At 44.5% G+C, this 15,962-nt stretch overlaps 1 protein-coding gene across 1 annotated transcript in view; it reads right to left on the reverse strand.

Annotated features, from left to right (window-relative positions):
* Positions 1–3,974: 3,974 nt before the first annotated feature.
* Positions 3,975–15,962, reverse strand: part of LOC134958081 (cytochrome P450 2D15) — a 210,769-nt gene continuing 198,781 nt past the window's right edge. Inside the window, exons 7-9 of the mRNA XM_063940440.1 lie at positions 14,041–14,228; positions 10,628–10,769; positions 3,975–4,456 (exon numbers count right to left, since the gene is read on the reverse strand). Coding sequence (XP_063796510.1) covers positions 4,275–4,456; positions 10,628–10,769; positions 14,041–14,228 — 512 coding nt within the window. The 3' untranslated portion in view covers positions 3,975–4,274. The remainder of the gene's footprint in view (positions 4,457–10,627; positions 10,770–14,040; positions 14,229–15,962) is intronic.

Consider the following 15,962-nt stretch of genomic DNA (forward strand, 5'->3'; position numbering starts at 1 on the left):
AGGCTGTTTACCTGACCTTTTTGAAGCAGGTCAATCAGTCTGTGGTCCAGAGGCAGGGTCCCCGGCATCAGGCTGAGTGGTGGCCGCCATTTTGGATGCAGACCTGCGATCGGGATTGGGCCATGAATGGGCTGATTTCCCCAGCTTTCCGGCCAGGAAGCAATCCATACACAGTGGGGGCAACCTGAGGCAGGTATGGAGTGCTGTAATGGGGTGTTTAGACGCCTGGAAACGGCATGTAGCAGGGTAGATAGGTGGCTGGCCCCTGAGCTGGCTCAGGGAGCTGCTACTCCATGCAGCACCAAACAGGAAGTCCTTGTTTACATTTTAACATAGTAACATAGTTTCTGAGGTTGAAAAAAGACAATTTGTCCATCGAGTTAACCTATTTGTGGTCTCCTACGCTGTATTATTTTTAGGACTAATTTTATCTGTTATGAGGTAGAGTCTGACAGTGCGACAGCAGTTGCCTATATCAACCATCAGGGCAGCACTCACAGTCAAGATGCCATGAAAGAGGTGAGTTGCATTGTCAGTTATCATCTACCGTCTCTCAGCAGTCTTCATTCTCGGAGTCCAGAATTGGGAAGCGGACTTCATCAGCTGTCAGGACGTTCACTCCGGTAAGTGGGCTCTTCATCCGGATATCTTTCAACTTCTGGTCATCCATTGGGGCCTCCTGGACATCGACTTGATGGTGACTTGGCACAACCACAAGTTGCTAAGGTACTCTCATTCAGTGGGTTCTTCGCAAGTTGAAAATGGAAGGTGTCACCATGATCCTCGTGGCTCTCTATTGGCTGTGATGAGCTTGGTACATGGATCTTCTGGGCTCTTTGTCTATGCCCCACTGCAACTTCCTCTGAGACTGGATCTTCTGTCGCAGGGTTCATGCTTCCATCTGACTCTAGCTTGGCTTGGATAGACAGAGTGACTCTTGAGACATCCATTCTGAGAGCTAAGGGATTTTCCAGGTCAGTTGTTCATACCATGTTACATGCCCGTAAGCCCGCCTTGGTGAGAATTTATCAACTGGTTTGGAGGATTTCTTTTTCTTGTCGTTCGGCCAGTGGCCTTAACCCCAGGTCCTTTGGTCTGTCCCGAGGCCTCTCCTTTCTTCAGGCAGGTGTGGATTTGGGCCTTTGCTTTTTTTTTTGAAGGTGCAGATTTCAGCTCTTTCAGAACTCTTCCAAAGACTGATTGTTTTGATGCCCGATGTGCGGATTTTCTTTTACAGTGCCTTCAACATAAAGCCCCCATTTGTTCCACTGGTGGCTCCACGTGACATGTGTTTGGTGCATCAGGCTCTTCAGTCCTCCTCCTTTCAGCTCTTAGACTCAGTGGACATTTCTTGCCTCACGTGGAAAACAGTCTTTCTTTTTGCCATTGCGTCAGCACGGCAGGTGTTGGACCTGGGTGCGCTCTCATGTTGCTCCCCTTTCAGTTTTTACACCAGGACTGGACCGATTTTTGGACTCAGTTGAGTTACCTTCCAAAGGAAGTTTTGCGGTTTAACATCAACCAGGAGATTGTGGTCCTGGCCATTCAATCACCCGATGCTTCACCAGAAGAGGCTTCTTTGGATGTGGTTCAGACCCTCCAGATCTATGTGCACCGCACCAGGGATATCCAAAATATAGATTCCCTTTTTGTAATTTATGGTTTTCAGAAATGGGACTGGCTAGTTACCAAGCAGACCTTGGCCAGGTGGCTCCATTTGACCATTCACCATGCGTACACTGCGGCGACTCTTCCTGCTCCAGCTGTGGTGACAGATCATTCCACACAGTCGGTGGGTTCTTCTTGTGTGGCTCAACATGGGGCCTCAGCTGAGCAGCTTTTCAAGGTGGCTATGTGGTCTTCCATCTACATGTTTCTTTGTTTCTATACCTTTAACACCTTCACCCTACTGGAAAGAGTAGTCCCTCCCTTAGGGGAATTGTTTTGGGATGTCACCTGCATAATCCCTGTGTCCCCTATGGAGAGAGGAAGAAAATGAGATTTATGTTCTTACCTTGTTAAATACTTTTTCTTTGAGATCCATAGGGGGACACAGGGCACCCACCCTGATGCGCCTGTCTTGTGAGGGTTGATTCTGTTTCTGGTTTCCATACCAATTCCTAATGTGTGTTTGTATTTGTGTGTACCAGGCTGCCAGGGAGTCAAAAATGTTAACCATTTGGTGCTCAGTCCTTCTTCACAGTCTATACCCCAGCGCAAAACCTGTGTCCTCTATGGACCTCAAAGAAAAGGATTTAACAAGGTAAGAACATAAATCTTTTTTAGTATGGGGGCCATTGTGTGTATATATATATATATATGTATATATATATATATATATATATGAAATGGGGTGTGACGGACGGCACTCCAGCATGTAGATAAATCAAACAGAAGACTACTACTAGCTACTACTACTAGCTACTACCTTGGTCTTCTGTTTGATGTATCTACATGCTTGAGTGCCGTCAGTCACACCCCATTTCATATTGCTCTTTGGAAGGGCACCCAGACTGGTTGATCACAGTTTTATTGGAGTGCCGGACACCATCCCTGTCTTTATATATATATATATATATATATATATATATACATACACGTGGGGACGGTGCGGCACTCCAATAAATCAGACGTGAAACCTCCGTAATTATTGATAATTACGGAGGTTTCACGTCTGATTTATTGGAGTGCCGCACCGTCCCCACGTGTATACAATTTTTTGTGAGGGCACCCAGTCTTATATTTACCTTCAGTGGCTGTGCCGGATCCTCACCTGTCGTCTATATATATACATATATATATCTCAAAACGCAATTATACCTAATTACTGCGCTGGTGCGGCAGCCCTCTAATTCGATCCTCCTGTTAGTGAGGACCATACAAAACAACACCTCCAGCAAATTGAATCAGAGGGCGCTCTCAATCACTTAAACTGGTTACCAACTAAAAATTGACCAAATGATTATGGCTTTACACAATTTATTAAAAGCAAAGTATTGCCCAATCTAGACAGAGGTAACCCTTTTTCACAATTACAGATCACAATATATGTCAAATGTACAATAGTGTAGGGTTTCTTTTCTCTCTGTCTTCAACCCTATATATATATATATATATTTATTTTACTGTGAGTTTTTTTCCCCATGGGGTGCAATAGAAACATAGAATGTGACAGCAGATGAGAACATCTGTTCCCATCTTGTCTGACCTTTTTTCTTTTATCCTTTAAGTAATCTCAACTCTTTTTAATCCTAAATTCTTTGTAAGGATATTCGTATGCTTATCCCAAGCATGTTTAAATTGCTCTACTGTCTTAGCCTCTACCACCTCTGACAGGAAGCTATTCCCCTTATCTAATACCCTTTCAGTGAAGGCATTTTCTCTCAAATTTCCTTTGAACCTACCTTCCTTCAGATTCAATGTATTTCCTCTTGTTCTAATACTTCTCTTCCTTTGAAGAATGTTTCCCTCCTGTACTTTGTTAAAACCCTTGATATATTTGAAAATTTATTACATGCCTCCTCTTTCCCTTCCTTGCTCCAAACTATACATGTTAAAATATTTTAGTCTTTCTGGGTAAGTTTTGTGATGCAGGCCATGCACAAATTTAGTTGCCCTTCTTTGTACAGTCTCTAATGTATTTATATCCTTCAGGAGATATTAAGCCATACCAATGACCTCTATACATTGGCATTATTACTTCTTTATTTCTGCTACTGATTCCTCTCCCTATGCAACCAAGAATCTCTTCTTTGCTTTGTTACATTGCTTACCTTCCTTCAAGTAATCTGAAATGGTAACTCCTAAATCCCTTTCCTCCTCTGTGGGTTGAGACCCAAGTGCACAATATTATTTTTGTACACAGACTCCACTCTCGGGATGTTTGCAACATGTTATAAAAACTTTGGTTCCAACCACATTCTCCCCACATGCCTCACACCTCAGGAGAAGTTACACAATAACCTGGATACAACTTTTTCCAATTGATTGTAGATTTTTAATTATATTTAAATCACAAAAAATGGGCATTTCACGGATTTTAGGATTCACAGTTTTGTCAAGCATTATTAAAAATCAGAAACCCCAGATTATTAGCCATCACCATGAACATAATCCATTTTTCTGCCACTGTCATACATATATTTTCATGGTATTATCCCAAAATTTACAGTGGTTACGTTTATGTATAATAAAAATTCAATTCTTAACCTAAGATTGAAACTGATATATAAGCAACGGAAATTTAATACAGATTTCTCCTCTGTTAAGTAAATTTATATTCTGGCTACAGCACACACATCATAAGGATGTGGACTTAGTGTAAATGCATAAAGAGGGTCCTCCCGTGGGCGAGGCTGGTCATTTGGTATCTCAAAGGTAAAGTGCTGCAAAAGAGTTGTGAAGAAAAGGAAAAGTTCCATTCTGGCTAGCTGCTCTCCCAAACAAGCTCGTCGTCCTGCAAGAGAACAGATAAGTCATTGCCATATTATCAACACAAATAAAAAAAATCTATTTATAGCATGCTCTAACTTCCAAATGTATTAAGCCTTAAAAAGTGATAAAGTAGTGACTGATAAAGAGTGATAAGGTACCAGCCAATATACAAAAATGGTAACTGCTCATATCAATTTATTGGTCCACTAAGGATACATGCAAGGGAGGGTATACACTATACAAGAATAAACAGAACAGCCCCCCAGCACACTTTAATGGACCAGTAATGAGATTTACGGGTTTGGTTCATTAGGTCGACATGAGTTAGGTCGACATACATTGGGTCGACCATGTTTGGTTGACATGGTCATTAGGTCGACATAGTCATTAGGTCAACATGGAAAATGACAACATGAGTTATTTAACTTTTTGGAGTGGTTTTCTTCAAAAAGTTATGGGGAAGCCCAATTAGTGCACCATGACCCCTCGGCGGGCTGCTCTTAAGTGGTCCCCCAATTACTTTTAGTTACCTTCAGCCATGCCATCTAACTGACTTGGGCTTCCACATTGACAATGGTAATGTCTCCGTTGACCACCTTATAGCTCCCGCGCCAGCGAAAAGGCATATGCACATGCAGTTAGCGGTCCACAGGTGCAAGATACCCATGTTGCATATGCAGAGCCTTCTTGGATGCAGTCATTTGCACAGTCAGTACAGGGGTTGGCACACCTGCTAGACAGGGATAGGACATCCAAGAACAGGCCTTCCAGGTGAGAGGCCTAATTGCCTTTATCTACTAATGAGTCAAATTCAGATTTTGCCTCAGACTACATCACTAGCTGCTCCATTACCTCATAGGTGGACACTTTCTCAGTGCATGGGGATTTTCTATCCCTGTCAGAAGTGGAGTCAAGGTGGTTAAGTCCGTCCTTGTTATGAAGGATTCTGACCAGACTGCTAAATCCAATGTTCCTGTCTTTAAGCAACAGAAGTGGGAAGCAACTGAGTTTCTGGCTTCTGCACACCTTCAGGATCTCCTGGAAACAGCATGGGCTCTGTCTACTAGGTGCTTTCAGATGTCCAAGAGTGCATGTCTTCCTATTACCTGTTACCAGCTAAGGATCAGTCCAGATGAGAGACCCTGCCTCTGGTGGATGCACATGTTGCCCACCTAGTTAGGTTGTCTATCCTCCTTATTCTGGATGTGTCTTCCCTTAAGGATCCCACAGACCGGAATATTGAGAACTTCCTTATTCTAACGTGGGTGTTATTATACATCCGGGTCTGGTGTCCGCTTGGGTGGCTAAAGCTACTAACTTTTATCTCTAGTTTCGTACATCAAAATAGCGAGCTCCTATCTGGGGGAGGAAGCTGTTGACACTGGGATTTTGGCATCTAAGGTGGTGGCATATACAGTGGTTGCCAGGAGAGCCCTCTGGCTGCGCACCTGGCGAGCAGATGCAAACTCTGAGAAAGCCTTAGAGGCACTCCCATTTTCAGGGGATATCCTCTTTGGTCAGTAATTGGACAAGATAGTCACCACTTTGGCTATGCCTAAGACAGCCTTCCTTCCCTTGGCAGCATTTCCCAAAGTGAGATCATCTGCTTTTGTTCCCTTCGTCCACAAGGGAAAGAGGGCAGATTTCGTATTGATTGCAGGGTGCATCCTCAAAGGGAACTAAGCCCAGTGGTAAGCAACTCTGGGCAACCAGGTGGCCTGCTTCCAAGCCAGCCGACAAGCCTACCGCATAACGAATGGGCCTCAACCTGGGGGATCCTAGGGTGGTAGGCTGGTTTCTGTCTTTCATCTCAATTTGGATGAGAACAATAATGGACGCATGGGTCAGAGATGTTATCTCTCAAGAATATGCACTAACTTTTTAGAAGCGACCTCCAGAGTGGTTTTTCTCCACTGGCTGTCTAGAAGATTCAGAAAAAGCAGAAGTCCTCAGGGAGTCGATTCACTCCCAGGTCATCATCCCAGTTTCCCTATCTCAGAGGGGTTTTACACCAATCTCTTTCTGTTTTGGAAGCCGGATGGCTTGTTACAACCTATTTTCAATCTAAAGGCACTAAACAAGTATCTGCATGGAGTCCCTTCAATCCATTATCCTTGGCATAGAGCCGGTTGACTTTATGGCTTCATTGGACATCCAAGATGAATATTTAACCATCCCCATCTATGCCAGTCATCAGTGTGTTCTCTGGTTTGCAACTCAGACTGATCATTACCAATTTCGGTGATTACCGTTTAGACTGTCCATAGCACCGCAGGTCTTTACAAAGTCATGGTGGCCTACCTGCATTGCAAAGGGATTAGAATACTTCCCTGTCTGAATGACCCTCTACTCCTGGCCCAGTCACAGGAGCTTTTAACAAGCCATATATAGCTGACAATGGAGATTCAGCAGTCACATGGATGTAAGATTGATTGGCGCAAGTCTTCGTTAACACCTTCTTGGCAAATGTTGCACTTGGGAGCAATGCTGGCTTCCGAACATCAACAGGTCTTTCTCCCAGAGGACAAACTTCAGGCCCTACAGTCCAAAGTTCGCACATTCCTAGGTCTTTGCAGGATGGTCAATACATGCTTGCATGCAGATCTTGGGGACTCTGGGCTCCACATTCGATATAGGGGAGTATGTCCAGTTCCACTCATCCTTTGTAACTGTAGGTGCTTGCCCAGTGGAACAAATTGCATCTGCACATCAAGACTCAGATAATAACCCTCTCACAGGAGGTTTGCCACTCACTCTTGTGGTGGCTCTACCAGTCCCACCTGAGCAAGCCTGTTTTGGATTCAGGACTGGGTCCTCCTCACCACCGATGCAAGATTTCGGGGGTGGGGGATGGTGTCTTGTTAACAGACATTCCAGGGCTGGTGGACTTCTTGGGAGTGTCAGCTTCCGATCAATGTCCTGGAACTCAGGGCAGTATCTGCCAAGGACATGTGGGGAGGTAATGGCTGAGGAGGCACTGGTTAGTACCAGAGCCAATTTTTACACACAATATATGAGCCAAAGGGTTCGTGTGGGCATTATGAGTTTTGATGTGCGGAAAAGACAGGCAGGTGAGGCACTACCTCATCTGCCATAGACTTTTTACTCCAGAGTTTTGACTATAAAAATTATTAGAATAATACAAAGAAGATATTTCTAACATATTCTATTTTTCATATACTTTATACAGTCAAAACTCTGACACAAACGTTAGTATGACAGGAAAGGCTCTGCCTCACCCCACTGCACGTAACTGGTATCTGTGCATGGCTCAACCTTTCCTCCAGGGGCATCCGGTCATGGGGCATAATTCAGACCTGATTGGTGCTGTGCTGATCAGGTCTGAACTGCGCATGCACCATCACCGCAGTGCGCCGGCGCATGCCAGACAGCTGATGGCCGTCTCAGCCTTGCGATCGCCTTTAGCCTTGCGATCGCCTTTGCCTGATTGGCAGTCAGAGGTATTCGCTGGGCAGGCCGGCAGCATTTTGCAGCCGTTTAAGGGGCACGGTCCAGGCAATGCAGGCGTGGCCAGACTGTGCAGGGGGGGAGGGGGGCGCGGCGGCTGCGTGATGTCACATGCAGCCACTGCGACCCTCACAGCGACGAGTAGCTCTCTGCCTGTGCACAGGAGCTGCGCTGGTAGGGAGCTACTCTTCAAGTACAAAAGCATCGCCGCTGTGCAATGCTTTTGTACTTGTGCGGGGGTGTCGGGCCTGACATGCGGGGCGGACTAGCCCTGTGCTGGGCGTCCCCCCCGCATGTCTGTGTGACTGATCGTAGATGTGCTAAATTTAGCACATCTACGATCAGGTTTGAATTAGGCCCATGGTGCCGTCGGACAATGCAACTGCTGTTGCCTACATAAAACAGAGCAGAACTCGCAGCCACTGCGAAGGAAATCAGCTGCATTATTCACTGCGTGGAGCAGTAGCGTCTGGCTCTGTCAGCGGTGTTCATATCCAGCTTTCATAATTGGGAGGCAGATTTTCTAAGCCGCCTCCCAATTATGGATGTGAATTCAGGCAAGTGGGCTTTACCTCCGGCCATTGCTGGTTGACCACTGGGGTCTTCCGGACATAGATCTAATGGCGTCTCAGCACAATCATCAGCTGCTTAGGTACTGTTCCTGCACCAGGAAACCCAGAGTTTTCCTAGTAGATGCTCTGATGGTTCCATGGATGTTTCCACTCCTTTATGTCTTCCCTCTAATTTCATTGATCCAGTGAGTGCTTTGCAAGTTCAAGCTGGAGGGTGGCAAAATAATCCTGTAGGCCCGAATTTGCCGTGGTGAGTGTGGTACGCCGATTTTAAGAGTCTCTCCATCGACACTCCTCTGTGTCTCCCTCTGTGCCTGGATCTTCTGTCTCCGGGGCGTGCCTACATCTGGATCCAGCTGATCTCACTTTGACAGGGTAGCTGTTGAGATATTTGCCCTAAGAGCAAAGAGATTTTCCAGTAAAGTCATTCACACCATGCTTAATACCCAAAATCCTACTTTGGCAAGAATTTATCACAGTGTTTGGCAATTCTACTTTGCCTGGTGTTTGACCAGGTATTTCAATCCCAGGTCTTTCTGGCTGCTGCAGGTCCTTTCTTTTTTACAGATGGGCCTGGATTTGGATCTCAGGCTCTCTTCCTTATATGTACAAGTCTTCGTCCATTCTGTCTTTTTTCAAAGACAGATTGCTCTCTTACCAGATGTTAAGATGTTTGTTCAGGGTGTCTTACATATTCGGCCCCTATTTGTTCCTCCAGTGGCTCCATGGAATCTGTCCTTGGTTCTTTGAGCGCTGCTGTCCACTTCCTTCGGGCATTCTGCCTCTCTAGATTTGTGTTGGAACACCTTAAAAACTGTCTTCTTGCTATTGCGTCAGCCCAGAGGGTGTCCAACCTGAGCACATTATCTTGTTGAGCTCCCTTTCTCATCTTTCATGCAGATTGGGCTGATCTTTGGACCTGTTGGGTTATCCAGCCATGGTGGTGTTGCGGTTCCACATCAATCAAGAGATTATGATGGTCTGAGCTCTTTTCTGGAGGATGCCTCTTTGCACTTATGTGGACAGAACCAGAGATCTTTGGAAATCAGATTTTCTCTGTTTGTCCTGTGTATAATTTTTACAAGCAGGGCTGGCCGGCCTCCAAACAAACCTTGGCCAGATGGCTCCATTTAACTATCTGCCACGCCTACTCGACAGCGAATATTCTTGTCCCGGCTGGGGTGATTGCTCAGCGTGGTGCTTCAGCAGAGCAGCTTAGTAAAGCGGCCATGTGGTCTCCTGCCCTCATGTTTCTTCATTTCTATGCCTTTGATATATTTTCAGTGCATCTAAGTGCAGCTCAGGGGCGTTTCCACCCTTAAGGTAACAGCTTTTGGACATCCCAGTGTCCCTGTGTCCCGTAGTGGACGCAGAACAAAACAGGATTTATGTTCTTACCTTGTTAAATTCTTTTCTTCTAGTCCATAGGGGGCACCCACCCTGATGCACCTGACATGCGGGGGTTAGTTCTAGTGCACCAGTTCTCTGTTAGCTTGACTCTGCATACGTCTGTGTGTGTGCTAGTCTTCCTTCTCCCTCTCCTTCTTTTCGCTCCTGCCATGGGGTTGCTAACCTAAATGGCTGGGCAGTGGCTTGTAGTGGGGTATAGGGGAGAGGCTATCCCCAGTCTGCCTGTGGCCTCTTCTGGACTCAAAGAAAAGAATTTACATAAATCCTATTTTTTACAAAATACTTGAAAGAGGGTATTATGTAGCAGTAAACTATGGACCTCATTCAGCTTCGATTGCTACTGAGACAAAAATTGCGATTTTCTCAGAACTACTTCTGCTAAGAAACGCATGTGAAGAGCCGCCCAGAAAAGTAAGACGCCCACCAATACATTTGCAAATTTGCGCATGCGTGCGCTTAATTGTGATGCATACATAGAAATCGAGTACCATTGTCAATTCCGGTTGACCCATGAATACGCAGGATATATGCAGCTGCTTTTAATCTCAGCAGATGTCAGATGCACGCCCTGAAAACGGCAATAACAATGCCATGATTGCCATGTAACCTCCCACAAACGATCGCTTCCTGGCAATCGCTATGCAATCTCAATTAGCTTGGCAGTACACTGGGAATGGACTTGGCAGCCCTGTTTTATGGTAGACTCTTCAATAAACAATAACATACTGTATTTGTAAGTTTACCTGCAGAAAACGGCATGAAAGCTTCTCGCTTTACAAACTTGCCATTTTCATCAAGAAAATGCTTTGGATAAAATTGCAGAGGTTTCTCCCACGCTTGCTTATCTTTCAGCACAGAGGACAGGTTGGTGATGATGGTGGTCCCCTTTGAAAATAAATATTAGAATATGTAAATCATATAAAATAAATATAATTATACAAGGAATTTCCAATCAAATAATGACAGATCTGTTGGTTAGAAAGAGCTAAAAACTTTTAGGAACCTTCCAGTTCACATCTGCCAATGTTTTTATGAAGTTACACACATGACAACAGTGGCAAAACTAGCAAGTGGTTGTCCCAACTGCAAATATATACTATGGGCTCCCGCGCCCCACCAGTACTACTATCACAAAAAAAAAAAAAAACTTTGAACACAGGAGATTACATTTATCTTGCATTTATTATACTATGGGGGAATGTAATAGGGTGTAAGAATCAGAATGTGAGAGATTTTGTGAGAGTTCTGTTTTTGGCAATCATCAACCTGGTTTTGCCATGTAAATGATTGCCACATTAAAAAACAGGCGAACTCTCACAAAATCTTTCACTTTCTGATTCTCACCCCTATAACATTTCCCCCCCAATATGTGACACATACAGTACAGTGTAATAAATTCAAAACAAATGAAGCTCGTAATCTCATGAGCTGATAATATTCACAAACCTGCCAGAAGTTGGGCTACACAATGTTCTTCAACATACAATATAATGGGCATATTACTGCTTGCATCAAGACACACAACAATACTACACTATGTAGAAGAATCAGAAGTCATCCCACAGTATCAAATAAGTAGCAGCATTCTAATGTGCCTATTCAAAAACTGCTTGTCTGAGCTGCACCCATCATAACGTTTGACCCCTTTAAATATAGAATACAATTTTGGTATAAAGCACCCCATATGTTGGAATTGTCCTACTAGTGTTGTATTCTTTTCTGCCATTTCAGTTCCCTCCATATCACACTGACTCCCTTGCAGCACACACTTACCTCCTAGCAGCACTCACTGCCCCTCAATGCTTTCTATCCCCATCATAGCACACACTGACCCCCTCACAGCTCACTTGCCCCTCATAGCTCACTGCTCTGCTCACAGCTTATTATTCCCCTCATAGCATACACTGATCTCCTCACAGCTTCCCTGACAGCACTCATGGACACCTCCCCACCCAGCAGCACCAGCACACTCACTTGCTTTACTTTGGTCTCATTGGTGACAGCGTACAAGGGGAGGGGCCTTCATCCTCTCCTCTGGCCACATCGTCTCTTTTCCTCTGGCCTGACTACAGCAGCGTCCTCCGATTTTGCTAGGTCCAGCGGCTGGCCGCAGAGTACTGTAATGAGTCAGTCTGACTCCTTATTAGTACTGCTGCTTATGCCGCCTGCGGGCATTATGTTGACACAGGCTCTATTACAATGCACCGGATGTAGTTCCATTTCAGCATGCCAATATGATTAGCTATATCAGAATGTGTTTTTTAAAGTTCTATTACATGTCTGACAGTCAAGTTCCTTTCTGTGAGACGGTCACACATTCTCTACTCCCTCCACTGGCTGCCTGTAAGATGGTGAATCTATTCAAGATTGGCTTACTGACTTTCATGTCCTACATAATCAGGGCCGAAAGTTTCTGAAGCAGCTTTTGATTCCATAATGCCCTGCTCGATTACTGCGATTTGTTGGTATAGGTCTTCTAGTAGTACTGTACCTAGAATATCCCGGGATTCATCTGGGGGTCGAGATTTTAGTCATGGTGTTCCGACTCTATGAAACGCAATTCCCCAAACAGTTGGATAGGCCACGTTTCTAGAATGCTTCAAAACCAACTCAAGACTTTCCTGTTTACTTAAGAAGTTCCTATGATCACCACTCAAGAAGTTCTCCATGATCACTGTAATTTATAGAAAGCTATTCTTTATTTCATTGTTTCTGTACTGTATTATGTTCATTCTATCTGTTAAGCACTTTGAGTTCTATTGGAGAAAGAGTGCTATATAAATAAAATTATTATTATTAACTCCCTTATGTCCCTCTCACCAGTCTATCAGCTAAGACATCTTTTCCCTTTAATCTCCTACTTACCTTGTCCTCTTTCTCCCATTTACAGTGTAGAACTTCATCCTCTCCTGTCTATCTTGCACCTGCCCCTTGACTTATCCCCTCCCAGTTCCTTCATTAACACACTCCTTATGCTTGCTCCCATATTGCCAACCTGGTTCATCTATCCCTCTCTTTAGACACTCATGCCTTATCCTTCAAACATGCTCTGGTCTCCCCTATAGCTAAGAGATCCTACTTTACTCCATTGCCCTAATTACTACCTCTTCTCACTACTCCCCTATGCCTCCATGTTCAATGGAGGGTAAGTGTACAACCGCCTCTCCTCCTTACGCTACACCCACTCTCTTGTTTGATCCGCAGTAGCATTTAACACCATTGACCATCTTGTACTACTGCAAGCCCTCCAATCCTTGAGGCTCCATGACTCAGCTCTCTGCTGGTTCACTACCTCCACTGGTACTAGGATCACTCCTTTACTCAATCTGAACGCTCTACCTTTCTTCAACTTCAATTTCCTGTCAGGGTCCCTTAAGACATCTTCCCTTCTAATGCTACACCTCATCCATCAGTGAATTCATCAACTACTTTGGCCTCTATTATCAACTTTATGCCAATGATATCCAAATTGACCTTACTTCTCATATTCTTTTGCCTCCAATATTCTCCTGTGTCACCTCCTGTTTCTTGACTGTCTTCTCCTATATATCACAATGCTTTCTGACACCCAGACAAGGTGTCTTCACTCTCCACCTCACACCCTCTGGTTATAACGTCTCCCTCTTCTCTATTCCCCAAGTCCAGAGTTTATCAAACTCTGCCATTACAGTCCAAATTTTAAGATATTCATATCTAAATACAGATGATCAAATCAAAATGACTAAGGTACTAATTAAGTCAGCTTTACTCAAGTATGGATATCCTTAGAACCGGTACTGTAATGACAAATTTGGGAAACTCTGCTGGAGTCCATTGTCTGATGGTCATCCTTGACTCTGCTTTCTCCTTCTTCCCCCCCAAACCCAGAATACAACATAATCAGCTTATGCTGGATTTCTGGATGTTATTACAGAATGCATTTGCAGAGATTCTTACTTATCAGGAAGTGAATCAAATATATTATAGAAAAACAAAAACTAGAAAAAATAAAATACATTTGAAGCAGGAAATAGAAATACCTACAATTAAAACATACAAAGCTTGCATTCTGGCTTTCGCTAATATACTATCTAATAAAATTGTCATTAATAAATAGATAGCAGTCTTGAGAGAAGCTGATTCATTAAATATGAGCCCAAAATCAGCTCTCATTTACCTTTGGTATAAAATGTCCTTGAATTTCCATGTCCCTGTAGGTCGAATGTGGCAAAGCTAGGGGAACAATGTCCCCACACCGTTGTATTTCATGGATCACAGCATTAGTATATGGCATTTCCAGCACATCTCCCATTGTAGGCTTTCTCTCTTTTCCAATCACCCGATCAATCTCCTCGTGGACTTTGGCTGAATAACAATTATCATTTCTATATGAAAACTGAGCTAATGAATAGGAACAAATGCAATCCCAGTGCTCACCGTTTCATTTTAATAAATGTTCACTGCTGAAATTAGTAGTGATGCTAGGAAAATAGGACTCAATATATAAAAGAAAAATAATGGAAAATGAAAATAGTTCAGTTTGTGAAAGAAAAACATATCCTTTGCCCAGCAATATGCAAACCTGTTTAATACAGTATAAATAATAAGAATTTACTCACCGGTAATTCTATTTCTCGTAGTCCGTAGTGGATGCTGGGTACTCCGTAAGGACCATGGGGAATAGACGGGCTCCGCAGGAGACTGGGCACTCTTTAAAGAAAGATTAGGTACTACATCTGGTGTGCACTGGCTCCTCCCTCTATGCCCCTCCTCCAGACCTCAGTTAGGGAAACTGTGCCCGGAAGAGCTGACATTACTAGGAAAGGATTTGGAATCCAGGGTAAGACTCATACCAGCCACACCAATCACACCGTACAACTTGTGATAACTATACCCAGTTAACAGTATGAACAATAGCTGAGCCTCATTCAACAGATGGCTCAGAACAATAACCCTATAGTTAAGCAATAACTATATACAAGTATTGCAGAAGTCCGCACTTGGGACGGGCTCCCAGCATCCACTACGGACTACGAGAAATAGAATTACCGGTGAGTAAATTCTTATTTTCTCTGACGTCCTAGTGGATGCTGGGTACTCCGTAAGGACTATGGGGATTATACCAAAGCTCCCAAACGGGCGGGAGAGTGCGGATGACTCTGCAGCACCGAATGAGAGAACTCAAGGTCCTCCTCAGCCAGGGTATCAAACTTGTAGAATTTTGCAAACGTGTTTGACCCCGACCAGGTAGCAGCTCGCCAAAGTTGTAAAGCCGAGACCCCTCGGGCAGCCGCTCAAGAAGAGCCCAACTTCCTCGTGGAATGGGCTTTTACTGATTTAGGATGCGGCAGTCCAGCCGCAGAATGTGCAAGTTGAATCGTGCTACAGATCCAGCGAGCAATAGTCTGCTTAGAAGCAGGAGCACCCAGCTTGTTGGGTGCATGCAGGATAAACAGCGAGTCAGTTTTTCTGACTCTAGCCGTCCTGGAAACATAAGTTTTCAGGGCCCGGACTACGTCCAGCAACTTGGAATCCTCCAAGTCCCGAGTAGCCGCAGGCACCACAATAGGTTGGTTCAAATGAAACTCTGATACCACCTTAGGGAGAAATTGGGGACGAGTCCTCAATTCTGCCCTGTCCATATGGAAGATCAGATAAGGGCTTTTACATGACAAAGCCGCCAATTCTGACACACGCCTAGCCGAAGCCAAGGCCAAAAGCATGACCACTTTCCACGTGAGATACTTCAACTCCACGGTCTGAAGTGGCTCAAAACAATGTGATTTTAGGAAATCCAACACTACGTTGAGATCCCAAGGTGCCACTGGAGGCACAAAAGGGGGCTGAATATGCAGCACTCCCTTAACAACGTCTGAACTTCAGGCAGCGTCTTTCCTAGCCTTTAACAGCGTAGGAATCACTTCATCTGGAACGCCCTTTTCCGTTAGGATCCGGCGTTCAACCACCAAGCCTTCAAACGCAGCCGCGGTAAGTCTTGGAACAGACAGGGCCCCTGCAGTAACAGGTCCTGTCTGAGAGACAGAGGCCATGGGTCCTCCGAGATCATTTCTTGTAGTTCTGGGTACCAAGTCCTTCTTG

The sequence above is a fragment of the Pseudophryne corroboree genome, chromosome 9 (assembly GCF_028390025.1).
Source record: "Pseudophryne corroboree isolate aPseCor3 chromosome 9, aPseCor3.hap2, whole genome shotgun sequence".
Taxonomy (NCBI): Eukaryota; Metazoa; Chordata; class Amphibia; order Anura; family Myobatrachidae; genus Pseudophryne; species Pseudophryne corroboree.